Genomic DNA, 13,491 nt, shown 5'->3' on the forward strand with positions numbered 1-13,491 from the left:
TTTAGAATAGCTCATAGATGGGCAAATTGATACCAGGTGTCAGCCACGCTGCATAAAACCCAACAGAGCCCTGCGAGGCTGCCTGGGATGACTGCTCCCTTCTGCAAGGACTCGGTGGGCTAACAGCAGGTCAGATATGCTTCTGGTGCCGTTGACTTTTAATGGCTGTGTGTACCTTTTAAACAGCTAATGTTGGGGTCAGGTTTTGTTGCTGGAGAACTCCGGACGACTTAGGGCATGCCCAGCTGGGGGAAAGCAAGATGGGCTGGTAAGGATTTAAGCTTTAAAGCTGCTCACAGACAAGGAGGCACTGGCAGTCGCACCTGATGGCTGTTCATTAAACACTGCTCTGCGGTGGAGCAGGGCATCTAGTTACTCCGTGTGGATGCCTAAAGGGATTTTTTTTATTCAGGAGCTGATGAGGTTTAATTATCTCTGAGCTCAGATTTAGTTATTTTGCATAATTTTAATCATTGATGGCCTAATTTTCCTAGGTGTTAACTCCCACAGCTCAAGCTGAATTGGAGAAGCAGGTGCTCACACCTTTGGAAAAGAGTCTTTAGGACCCAGAATTCACAGCTGACTCCCTAGGCCAGCTATTGATAATGAGTTTTTCTTTAGTCAGTTATTGTTTTAAGAAATACCACCCTAAAACAAGTATTTCCGTGGCTGAGGAAAGATGAGTGTGTTCTATATTTAGGCTTCTATCTTTGAAAATACAGGCCTGAGTAGCATGATGTCCTGAAGTGCTGTGGGGGAGGAATTTTGTTTACCCAGTGCTTGATGAAGAGCGGTTTTCGTTGTCTTTATTATAACAGGAAGGTTGTATTTAACATTACATCCCCAAAAAAGTGATAAGGAATTCCACAGGAGGAACTACTATAAGAAAAATTCATGGCTGTACTTTATATGTTGTGCGATTTCAATTATTTCATACTTGTCATATGAAAAGTGTATTCTTTATTGTTTTCTCTGCTAGTAGTAAACCCTGTGAGTGTATCCAAATTTGCACATGATTCTGTATATTGTTTAAGAGGGCATGACAGCTCATCCGAAAAGTACCTGTAAATTAAAAGTAATTGGCAGTATTCACAAACGTTTTCCATTAGTATTTTACAAAATTCGTAAGTGCTCTGTGGCTGGAAATCCTTCTTATGCCTATATTTGGAGTGCAAGATGTTAGGAGAACATTGATGTGTGCTCAGGCAAACTAATGCAGTTATTTTTCATGCAATTTTGAGATGCATGTGTCCCTGCCATAGCTATAGTCAGGGCACAGATATTTGTGATGGAGAATGCCCAGAACACAAGGTGAAAGGCTCCTTCTGCAGGGACACCCCGTTGTGCTGGAACTTAGAGTGATCAGTCGGCCCTCAAGCATGCATTGTTTTAACAAGTGTATGTCTGTCCTAGAAAGAGAGAGTATTTGTCTTGAGGCTAAGAGAAGGAAATTATTTTATGTATTTTAAAACAGGTAAGTTTCTACAGAAAAAGTAAACTATGGAATATAGAGGAACAAAGGTATGAAGCAGCACAAGCGTAGAGATTGGTTACAAAACCAATATTTGCTAAGATTTGCATTCAGGAAGCTGAAGAAAGACTTTGGGCTCTTACTCCACTGATACTGTGACCTGTTAATTAAAACGAATTATGTCTGTAAAAACTGCTGCATTAGAAAAATGCTCCATGTTTTCAGACATGACGGGAAATATTTTTTTTATTTCTTTTGCTACACAATACTACTTTCCCTATGGTTTTAATATGTTCTTCTTGGAAATTAAGAATGTTTTCCTTTCTTCTAAACTGTTGATGCTCTTTAGGTATGAATTAAATGTAGGATGAAAATAGAATTTGCTGCATATCACAACTTCTGGAAAGAAAAACAAGAGAACTGAGTTACCATAGGCAATCCCTTGAAGAAATTGATAGTACCCTAGGCCTTTGCAAAGCTGTCTCCTAGAGAATAGCTGCCTGGTACTTGAAACTCCATTGACGGACATGTAAGGTTTTAGCTATAAGTGCATTTCAGAATGACATGTTCAGCTGTTGGCGGAGAGAGGCAGTCTAGTGGTTTCAGCCACGTGTTTGAAAACTTGTTTTCACAATTAATCGAACCTCTTAATCTTTGTTCCTTTTTTGCATCCTGCTCAAAGGTGTTTCAGGATGATTTAGTGTTTGAGAACACTTCAGAGATTAGTGCTGTGTGAAAAGTTTACATGAGTACTATAGGCTAATAAGGAATATTTAACCTTTGTAAATTTAACATTCAAAATGTTTCAAAACATCCTCTGTTTTGAACAGGGGAGTGCTCCTATAAATATTAAACCAATTGTATTTTGTCATGTAATAAACTACCACCCACTCTTGTTTCACCTGGTCTCTCTTATTTCCAAAGGTTTTCCTGGAGGACTTCTGAATGGAAAGCTTGCCAAGTGTCTCTCCTCCTTGACCAGCAGGACCCTCGCCACCATAAGCATGTGGGCCTCTGTGGAGGTGGCATACAAACCCGCGAGGTCTACTGCGTCCAAATCACTGTCGAAGTTGAGATGCACCGACTGAAGGAAGGTATGTGCGTAAAGCCATTCTGAAATGTCTGGCACACATTGATCTCAGTCAGAGAAGCAAATAAATAAATAAATCCTTACCATATAGTCCATAGAAGGCTTGGCTAGCTGTTGCCCCCCTTGTATCGATACTTAGCGAGGGAGGTGTTACTTGGGCTTGGTCCTCAGGATCCTGGGGTGGGGAACTGTCTGGAGCCAAAGCCTTCTAGGGGTGAACTGCTGCCAGTTCTGTATGTATACTTGTATGGGGGAAGTTTGAAGAACAGAGGAGCTAAATTCTTCTTCCTTGAACTTCAGTTTTTTTCCTTTTTTTTTTTTTGGTCAGGTAGTCTGGCCTCCTGGTATGAGTGCATTTATTCAGGCTGGCCTGAATGCATTTATCTGTGGTTTTAGGCCTGGGTCAGAGTATAAAAAACAGAGATGTCACACTCCATTCTGGGTATGGCTTTAGCCTCTGCTTCAAACTGATACACGATCTTTCTTGTGTTTTGAAGGGGAAATCGAAAATAATATTGTCACAACTTCTGAGCAGACAGACAGTTTTTGGATTCTGGAAGTGAGTTATTTTCCTTTTAGAAGAATAATGAGTAGATACAGATGCATGATGAATAATTCATCTTAGGCTGTTTTATTTACCGTATGTAGTGCTCTTGCAGAATATGCTTTTGAGCAGAGATGGTATGATGTTGTGTTCTTATTGTCTTATCTTAGATTTATTTACTTACAAAGTCAAAGCAAATGTTTCCTGTGTGCCCAGTTGTGTCCTAGCATCCTGCACAGACTCTGAGGTTGTAGAAAGCCAGACCTCTATTAATATCTATTCAGGCCATGCATAGTTGCTGCTTCACATTTTCCAAACATCTGGCACTACCTTGCTTTGCCAACACAGAACCCCCTCTGTTGTTCTGCACAAGTCTGTGATGTATATGATTTTCATAGTAAGAAAAGTGCTGTTGATGACAGCTATGTAACATTCTTGACTGTCTTCATCGTTCTTACTGCTTCTGTAGTCCGTGTGGCCACTGTATGGCAAGTTGACAAGCAGTAAACTTTAACTGACTTCATTTGTGCTTCTTTATTCTTTGCCAGAATTGTGAATTAACCCTAGAAAAATAGGGGAGGTCATCTGAGACCCTTCCCCAAAATAATAACAGAATTTTTACTGTATATCCAGTATACGATCACATGCAGGTTTTTCCTTTGTTCGAGGTTCAATATAACTTAAAAATCGCAAGCCCTCCCCTCAATAGCAGGGAAACATTGGGATACTTCTTCCTTGTTGTATAATTCTAACCCTTTCTTTTTAAGAAACAAATACAGTTTTTTTCATGCAGGCAACTAAAAAAACCAAACGTACAGCAATTGTGCAAGGTATAAAATTTTCCTGCTTTACCAAGGCAGTTGTGACTGGCAGTAGTCCTTAGAAAGTGAGAATGCATTTACTGTCAGCACAGTTGCATACAAAAGAAAAGAGGGAAAACCTTCCTTATTATCCCTCCCTATCTAGTAATATTCAATGTCTCATTTACTAGCTGATCAACTTTTGTTCTTTCACTAAATAAGGAGTGACATCTTGCACCTTTTCTGGCAATCTGAACTGTCAGAAAATTTTTATTCATCACTAGTGCATCTGATATTTTATTGTGCCATTTGTCAGTGATGGGGAGAAGATGAGGAAGTTGATTCTTCTATGTATAAGCAAATACAAGTCTAATTGCTACCATAAAAAGTACAGTTATTTTTCTTTCTTCACCTCTTGAATGCCCTTAAAAGGATCATTCAGAAATCAAACAAGCAAGTCTAATAGAATATTACCATCCATCACCGTTGTTTTTCTTCTGGTTACTTCCAGTGAGAATTTGGACCTAGGCACAATGACATATGTGAAAAAAGATTTTGTCCTGTGGTCTCTCCAGCAGCATTCTTGGATAAAATATGTTGAATCATAGTTGGAGACAGGTACCATCTGTGATATACTTCTACATATTGCTCAAAGCTCTCTTATCCCCCAAGGATCTCTCTCTTATTTTTCATTTCTTTAGTCTTCCCATCTATTTCTTCTTTTATTAAAATGTGTATATTTAGAAATGATCCCCTGTTTTCTGGAGCTTCTATGTATCAGTTACTCAGAGGACTAAGTCTACTGATATCTTTCTATATTTTGATTATAAAATTCCAACGTGAAGATACTGGAAATGGAAAACTTTCACTCAAGTATTATTTTCAGAAATGCATTGATAAGATCTCATATCTTGCTACCGAAAGACAAGTCCTAACGAAGAAATCCCTACCCTGACCCAAGTGAATGTCCAACATATTCATTAGACATTATGGAGGAATTCTACACTTCTAATGTTGGGCGATGAGTGAGGAGGAAAAAAGCAGCTTTTCACGTTTATCAAAGAGTTCATGGTAGTCTGAATGACCAGACAGAGGAAAAAAAATTATATTTTTTACCACTGACATGAAAAAAAAACATTTTGGTAGGTTTTTTTTGCGTATCAATGAATAAATTGAACTACATTTTCACGTATCAGCTTTAGCTGAGTTTTTGACATTCTAGTATTTGGAGGCAGAAAGTTTTCTGATCTTTAAAGTTGTTTATAATATTGTTGCTTTCTAAGACTCTTACATCTAGATGAAGCTGACAGGTAAAACGTGGTAAATGTGTTAAATGTTGTATCACTCAGTTGTCTGTATTTATGTTTATGTAGGTAAGCCAATGTATAAAAACCTTATTACAAGACTATGCTGTTCTTAATGCTAGCTATTCTGTTCATCCAAGGAATCAACATCTTTATTGAGTTGTGAGGCTTTTGTTAATTTAGACTGAACTTTAACATAATTAGCTTTAAACAGTTCCTTATGTTTTTTTTTTCTTAAAGTATCTCATTGAATTTTAATACATTTAAACTTTAATGATTAATTTTCACAGAAAGATGGTCATCTAATACTTCAGGTTTACCATTATTCTTTTGATATCCAGAGATAGAAGCAGCAAATCTACATATCTGAAATGATGTTACTTTTAAAGAGGAGACAGTTTTTGCACAAAAAGGAGCATAGAATGTGCACAGTGAACTACCTGAAGGTACAGGCTCAATCTGCCCTTTCTTCCCTTCATCTCAGGATTCTCCCCGATTCTCGTGTCTAGACACAGTATATTTGGGACAAACAGTTGATGTGGTGGTGGTTACCCTTCTTCATACCTCTTTCTAATGTAACTGTGTCCACTCATATGGAAGCTCTGGAACTGTTAAATAAAGCAAATATGAAGAGCTTTAACGTATTTCCAAAGCTAAACACTGCTAACAAATATTTTTTATTCTTTTCTTTTGATTTTTATAAAATGCTATCTGAAATCTGTTTTTCCACAATAAATTTTAATTAATCTGGATGAACATCACCAACTAAAAATCCCCAGTACTATGAAAAAACACATGGTAAAAGCATGGAAGAATATTATACAATGGTCAGTTTATGCAGCCTGTCTGCTTGTTTGGCAATACTTAATCACAGTAAACAAGTCCACTAATACAGAAAGTATCATTCCTTTTAGAGTCTGTGGATGGTGTCTGTGTTCATGCTGCTAGTAAACATGAAATTCCTACATTTGGTCTTCTTCCTCAGGAATTTTTTACTTTCTCTGAAGAGCAGGGAATATCCTTTTGTTTTCTAATTAATTTTTCCCTTTTGGTTTATTTAGAGATTGTAACTCTTTGTCTGTAGTCAGAGGGATGGCATCCTCTATAAAAAAAAAAAAAAAAAATTCTCCAGAAACATCTTCTCACCTCTCTGAACTAGTTATCAGTCGTCCCTTACTGTTCCTAGTGACTGGGATTGCTGTTCTCTCCATATTTTCTGTAACTTTCTAACCGGGGATCTGCCTGCCCTGTCATTCTTTCATAAAATTTGTGCTTTATATATCTTGACATTCTTTCTTTCTTACTTGTTTGAATGAGATCCAATTTACCTCTCACTTCTGGAATTCTCTTATAATGCTTTTGGAACCTGTCTGCTTAAGTTTTAATTATAGGACTGAAAAGACCTTTGTGAAATGCTGTTCTTCCTTGAGTCTTCTTTATTGTTTACCCAGAGTAGCACTCTTGGCTAATAAAGTTTCTCTCTTATTACCGTCTCACCAAAAAATCTCTGCATTTTCCTATCTTCTTAATCTTTGTTATTTTCCATCTGAAAATCCACATTTAATTCTCATAGCTGTGTAAGGTTCTAGAGTATTTTTTACTATTTTTTTGCTTAATGATCATCTCTATCGTATTTGTTTCAATTTTTATTTATTTATTTATTATTTTATTTATTTATTTTATTTATTATTTGTTTTTATTTGATATAGGATTTCCATAGTAGGTATGTCAGTGAATGATCAAAGTAACCGATCCATTTCCGTTAATGTTAGAAACATGAAATATCCTGTTCTGGAGTAGTACAGATTAATAAATCTAATAGCTAGGTTTAGAGCCCTTCATAATCCAAATATTATTCAAATCCTTTTTCTTTTAAAAGTTAATAGCTCTTCAAATATTCCTCCCTGTGTGATTCTCATCCATCTTAACATGTAATTTACAGTTTTATTGAAAATCCCCCAACAACATAGCTTACATTTCCCTGATATAACCATGTTAAAATTCCTAATAATCTGCAAGAAGAAAGGGACTTGATTCTGCTTAAAATATGTAGAGATAGATATTGTTAATTTTCCTTTAGGTGATTTTTGATTTGAATATACCTTCTTTCTTCTTTCTTCATTCGTATAATTCAGAATTCAGGACAGATGAAATAGAATCAGCTGATTAATTATGTCTTTGACTTGCCTTTTTTGGCAGCCATGTGGTAGTTGTACATTCATTGTTCTTAGATACCTTTTAGTGTTACCCTGTAAAACTATTTCTTGCAAAAGTCTTTATTACTTTTAAAACCCTCTTTCTGTTGAGAGTTATTCAACTCTCAACAGTTAATATCCATAATTTTTTGATTTATTCATTCCACTGTAATTCTCCAGCCTGTACCAAAACTTTTTTTTTTAGGATGTAACTCCACCAGTTCATCTTATATATGTTTATTATTATTGCTTGACATGCTGTTGTGTATGTTCATAGCCATAGCAGCAAAGCACATTTAGACTCCTTAAAGCTCCAATCCACTTTATTAACAAAAATGACCAGAAAGCGTTCCCCTGTATTCTCATGTAAGTCCTACTTACGAGTCTCAGAATTAGTTTTATGCCTTTATCCTTTCTTCTTTTCCACAAAATATTGAGCTTCATCCCTACTTCTGATAGACAGAAATGTCTAATTCCTTCTTACCTGATGAGTAAACTTTTCAGACTGTTTTGAATTCCCATATGGGAGATGTTTAGGCACTGCATTTTATTTTTCAGAAATTACTGGCCTCTTTGGACTTGCACAGAGACATATTTGAGGATTCCTTTCATTCACATCCAGTATTATTCTGTATTTATTCTCATCCCTTTCTTTGTGCTTTTTGTCTCTTTTAGCTCTAAAATATGCATTTTTGCCTTCTTTGCTCTGTATGCCCTGTTTCCTAATGAGGACGGCACTTTTTTTTTTTTTCTGCAAGTTTTTTTTGTTCTGCTCTGAATCATGATCTTCCAATGCATGCCTTCTGGGGGATTAGTGTTTCAAATTGGTACATGTGGCATCTGTTCAATAAACTATGTGCAAGTACTTTCAGGAAGAGAGAAATATCAGCAGAGTGTTATTAGAGTGTGCCATCATCCTCTTGAGTGCTAGCTGTCCTGTAAACCACCAGGTCCGATTCTTTAGCACAATAAGTTGGTTGTGCAGGTTGTTGTCATCCTGCATATTTATTGGGAAAAGACTGCATTGATGCAGATAAGCTGCCCGTAGGAGTTGGCGGAGGATCTGCACTATTTGAATGAGCACAAGCCCTGTATGGAGTATGAGCTCTATATTAAATGCACACTGTTTTTTCAAATTTATGCTGGTGAAGCTGCAGGAATGAGAAGATTGATTTACTCTATGGAAATTAGAATGTAGGGACTTTGATATTTAAATCCTGTTGTCCTCTTCTGGTTTATGAAATTGAAAAGGAATAGGTAAAAATATTAGTAATGAGAAAACTTGACTAGGACCACAGGGGAGAGAGCTGATGGTTAGCAGTGGCGTGAAAATCTGCTTTGTTTGACAGGCTGGGCTGATGATGCAGCCACAGGAGAGTGCAACATGTGGTCTGATTCACAGAAATCAAGTTCTTAGGTGGAACTAAAACCCCATAAACCAAACCGAATGCCCAAGAATCACCCTCACCCCAAACTAGGTATTTATCATCAGGATGACTGAACTGGCTTGAAGAGATGAGAAATATACCTCTGAAGTGTAAAATATATTCAGGCAAGTCTGCATCAGATTTATATTGCTGGGATGCCGAGTTATTGATCTGTAAGCTCACCAAATGCTGAGCAGAATTTACGAGATAAAACTCACATAATGGAAAAATAAATATGTAACAGCTGGCTTCTTCGGGGGAAACCCTTTAGAAGCATGAGAGGAAATGATTTTATTCAGATCTTTGGGGTGCTTGACAGTATTGTGTAGATATGTATTTCAGAAATTTTAGTTTGAATCCATTAGGGAAAAACACATTTTCCCTAATGTGTTTTAGAGGTATTTTATTTTCATTTTTTTTTCTTGTCTAGAAACTAGTTAAAGAAAAATGAAAAGAATGTTTAAAAAAAAAGAGAGAATATATACAAAGATTTTGACAATGAAAGGAATGTGTCTTTTGAAAGGTGCATTTAAGAGAACCTACTTTTTTAGTCAACACGCTATTTAATATGCCCATGAAATATTTATCTCTTTATAAATACATTTATTTACATAGCTGGCTTCAGTATGCAGCAAATAATGTGCTGTCCAGTCATTTCGCATGAGATACTAGGTTTTAGTTCAGGTTTTTATCTTTCAAATCTAAGATATTAAATGTGTATGTATTTTGTCATTATTTCCTGCCACTGGAGCTGGATTAATTTTGTTCAGAATCCTTGTTTTCTTCTGAGTTATTTTGCTCCGTTGTTGTTATGAGGCAGGGGAGCTGCAGTGTGCTCAAACAATGCTGCTCATTCAGATGAAAGAAATGGACGGATTTATGCGCATGCTGTTGCACCCCGAAAGGTGTGGAAAGAGATGACGAAGAGGATGGTGACAGGGATGCTGGTCCTGCAACAGGATACATTTGAGCTAAATGGAGCTCGCAGAGGTGGGACAGCTCTGCGTGACCTGCCCTTGGGACACCTGTCCCCAGCGAGCATCACTGACACCTCCAAAGTGGCACTTCATTTGTGATACTGGGCAAGTTTCCATCAGATTCATATTGCATTCACAGAACAAAGTTCTGAACTTTCTGAACACGAAGTGCTAATAGTTTATGTCACTTCGGTAAAATTCCGAGGATCTTTAGTGTCCTGAAATACATTAAGCCATTGTTGCTCTTGGCAATCCGCTATTAACCTTCTTTCATGCTGTGATTAGCCTTCCATTTATACTTTGTTTCTTGTCTTTTAATTGATAATAGGACTTGTGCCTTGTGGCTTCCAAACTAATTGATTCTTTTTAGGAACATGAAAAGATCCTTTCCGTCAGGGATGGGGTGCATTAAGCTTTTTGATGGAGTGATACAATGGCTAGGGTTGGTGCTGTTTCTAGGCTAGTTTAATTACATTCAGCACATCTCCTTTGTCTGATCCTTTGTTTTCACTATAAAAACAAGGCTTTCAGATTGGAGAACTTACTTACCAGTGTTGTGCTGGTTTATCCCTATTGTGTTATACACATGTAAGTGTTTTTATAAAGAATCATTCATTCCTGATTTTCTCAAGTAATTTCCCTTCATATCGATCCAACTATCTTTGGTTTGTAAGTCCTGGCAAAGGTAGCAAGAACTTTTACAAAGATATGGCATCACTTTCCTGTACCCTGGTTATCCTTAATTAGGCACAGCTTTGCCAAAAGATACAGTAAATATCTGGTTGTATTGCCTTAAGAATTGAACATTAATTTATATAAGGCCCTGCCAGTATATAGGAGATAATCCTGATGTATTCCAGATACATTACAGACATTTAGAAATGTCTCATTTGGGTGTTTATATCAGAAACATTTGTTTTTCATTCTGAAGGGGAAATTAAGTTAAGGTCCAGGAAAAAAAAAAAAAAAAAAGAAAAAGAAGAAAGTGTTAGATACCTCCTGAGGAGTGAAAAACCAAATTTGAAAGTAATCATTGCAACCAAAATGCAGCCCTATATATTTCTCTCTCTGGCCATCATTGCTTTTTAACATAGTATTGGTATGTATGCCAGCAAGTACGTGCCGATGTGACTGTATTCACAGATAATTTATTTATTGGCTTAAAATTACATTATGCAAGTAGTATCAGAACTGATTTCCTCTTCCACTCTACCCCCAAATCACTACCACGGTAAAAATATATAGAGAAACAAGATACTTTAGAACCCAATTTATTATCTCCTGCTGGTAGCAATAACCTGAAAATAACAGCAAATAGTAAAATTTCAACTTGAAGCAGACACTGGTGCTGGGAACAGCTGTAGTCGCATTTATAAAGGATAGATTCAATATAACAGCTAAAGAAATGTGCAATGTTTCAGAGGCTTCCAGATTAGTACTTGATTGCTTTTTCAAGTTTATTCTGTAGATTGAGAAGAACACAGGAATTTAAAATATGTGAACAAATGTAATAAGCTGCTACTTGAATGAGAGATACTGCCTCCCCCTCCCACCATTCCCTCCCTGACTTCTGCCGTTCCCCTCATCCCCAAAAGATGACTACTTTTTTTCCAAGGAAAATAAGTACATAAAAAACAGTTTTTCTATGTGAATGTAGAAAATACCATTACAAAGTCAATTATTGAGCACAGTCAGAAGGCTGTCTGGTATTTAAAGACAGGCCTAGCAGCTGTGTTCATTTATTGTAGGCATACTCTGAGTTTTTTTATTTTTATTTTTTTCCCTTCCTGAACAGGGATTCCCTGTCCAGGCTATCTGCACCTTTTTGGAGGCTGTGCTTTGTGAGGATTTTGGCATTTAAAAGGTTCATAGAAAAAGACACCTTATAGTTCATAAAGAGAAGGATGTTAATTAGAGTATAAAAGAATGGCAGAGTTCAAGAAGGTACTGTGGGTAGTGAGTATTGCTTTTGAAGAACTTTATATGATTCATGCATTACTATAAAGAGGTGAATTAAATTGAGGGTGTTAAGATGACGCCGAAAAGAAACAAAACAATGTCAAAGAGATGGAGAGGCTTGAGAAAATACTACAGATGGCCCGTGAATGAAGAGAGTGGTAGTACCTGGCCAAACCAGCAGAAAAACATGGAGAATTAGGGAGAATCGATTACTCTCAGAGCTGAGACAAGTGTGTGTGGAAAGACACGACTGCGTCATTCCAGTTTCTTGCTTTGTGGACCACTGCCATGCAGCACGCAGGTAGGTGAAAGATGAAACTTAGACATTGAGGACCTGTCAAAGAGGGCTGTAAAAGCAGCCTACCTCTGTGCTGCTTCTTCCTCTGCACTCGAAGTCTTCCCCCATTTCCTCCCTGCTACAGCTTTGTAGTAAAAAGTGAAGGCATAGTCACAAGACTAAAAGCAACTCAATTTGAGCAGACACTCAGGCAAAAAAGCAAAAAATCAAGCTTTTAAGTAAAACTGGTGGAAATCAACTGATAGAAATAGTTGTCAATCAAATTGCTGTCAAAGAGAGGAAACTCTTTTATGGAGCCCCACTGGTCCATCCACTCCCTCTGGCTATCATGCTGGGAATGGTGGGTCTTTATACCCACCTGGTTTTTCAAAAGAATGAGATTGTATGTGTGTTTCTTAATGCAGCTGGTTTCTTTTTGTTCTTGGCTTATTTCTGAAGACTTTCACTGGAGGATTGTAGTCAGTGCTGAGTGAATATAAACTGGCACAGCCCTAGAATATATTTGGATTTTTGATTAAAATAGCCTGTGCATTTTCTGATCTACATTTCACAGAATATATAGAACGGCTCAAGGAAGTGGGAAAAGGAGCAGTATTTTTCTAGGGACAAGTAGCATGTTGCTCCTGGGAATCGTAAGGGGAAAAGAGCAGCCAATGCTGCAATTAAATAGAGCGTCAGCCCAAGGGAGGAAGAGGAGTGGGAAGCTGGTTATCGGGGAGAAGGCGGCAGGCATTTCCTCCAAAATGGGAAGGAGTCTTCCGTGAGTCTGACATGGCCAGTAGGCTCAGTTTTACGCTGGATGCCACCTATAACCTTGACTTTTAACTTTGCAATTTTTTTCTTGTCTGTCTTTCATTCAAACTAAATTTAAAATACCCTTAGCAAAATGAGTTAGTTTTCAAAGCAGGAGATCCGAACTACTTTATCTCATATTCCACATTTCAATGGTTACATTGCTTCTACATTACAATTTAAAAATCAGTGAGGAGAAAAGAGCCATTGCTAGCAACAACACCTTCAGTTGGAGCACAGTAGGTTTGGACTTATTCTTTGGGTTTACCATGTGCACTCAGATTTATTTCCTTTCATTTATTTGACTGAACTTTCCAAAAACGGTACAGGTTTGCAAAGCTTGATGCTGAAAGGCAGGTTAAGCCATGCATGAGACTTCTTTGTAAAATGCATCCTCTTATCCTTAAAACTCTAATATTTATCTCATTCTGTCTGTCACTCTCCTTGCTTGGTCTCTAGAAAAGTTGTGCTTATGTTAGCATTCAGGTGAATTGGATTTATGCCATGTTGTAATCTCTAAATGAACATGTCAAAGGCTGTAGAGTGTCTCAAAAATCATTCAGAAAGTGGTCTTTTGTTACTAATGGGTTATCTTTCAGGTTAGAATTAAATCACAGCTGTTGTTTAGTCCTGT

At 37.2% G+C, this 13,491-nt stretch overlaps 1 protein-coding gene across 1 annotated transcript in view; it reads left to right on the plus strand.

Annotated features, from left to right (window-relative positions):
- Window positions 1-13,491, plus strand: part of THSD7B (thrombospondin type 1 domain containing 7B) — a 263,133-nt gene that overhangs the window by 68,701 nt on the left and 180,941 nt on the right. The window contains exon 4 of the mRNA XM_035556107.2: window positions 2,396-2,565. Coding sequence (XP_035412000.1) covers window positions 2,396-2,565 — 170 coding nt within the window. The remainder of the gene's footprint in view (window positions 1-2,395; window positions 2,566-13,491) is intronic.

Source organism: Cygnus atratus, chromosome 6, assembly GCF_013377495.2.
Source record: "Cygnus atratus isolate AKBS03 ecotype Queensland, Australia chromosome 6, CAtr_DNAZoo_HiC_assembly, whole genome shotgun sequence".
Lineage (NCBI taxonomy): Eukaryota > Metazoa > Chordata > Aves > Anseriformes > Anatidae > Cygnus > Cygnus atratus.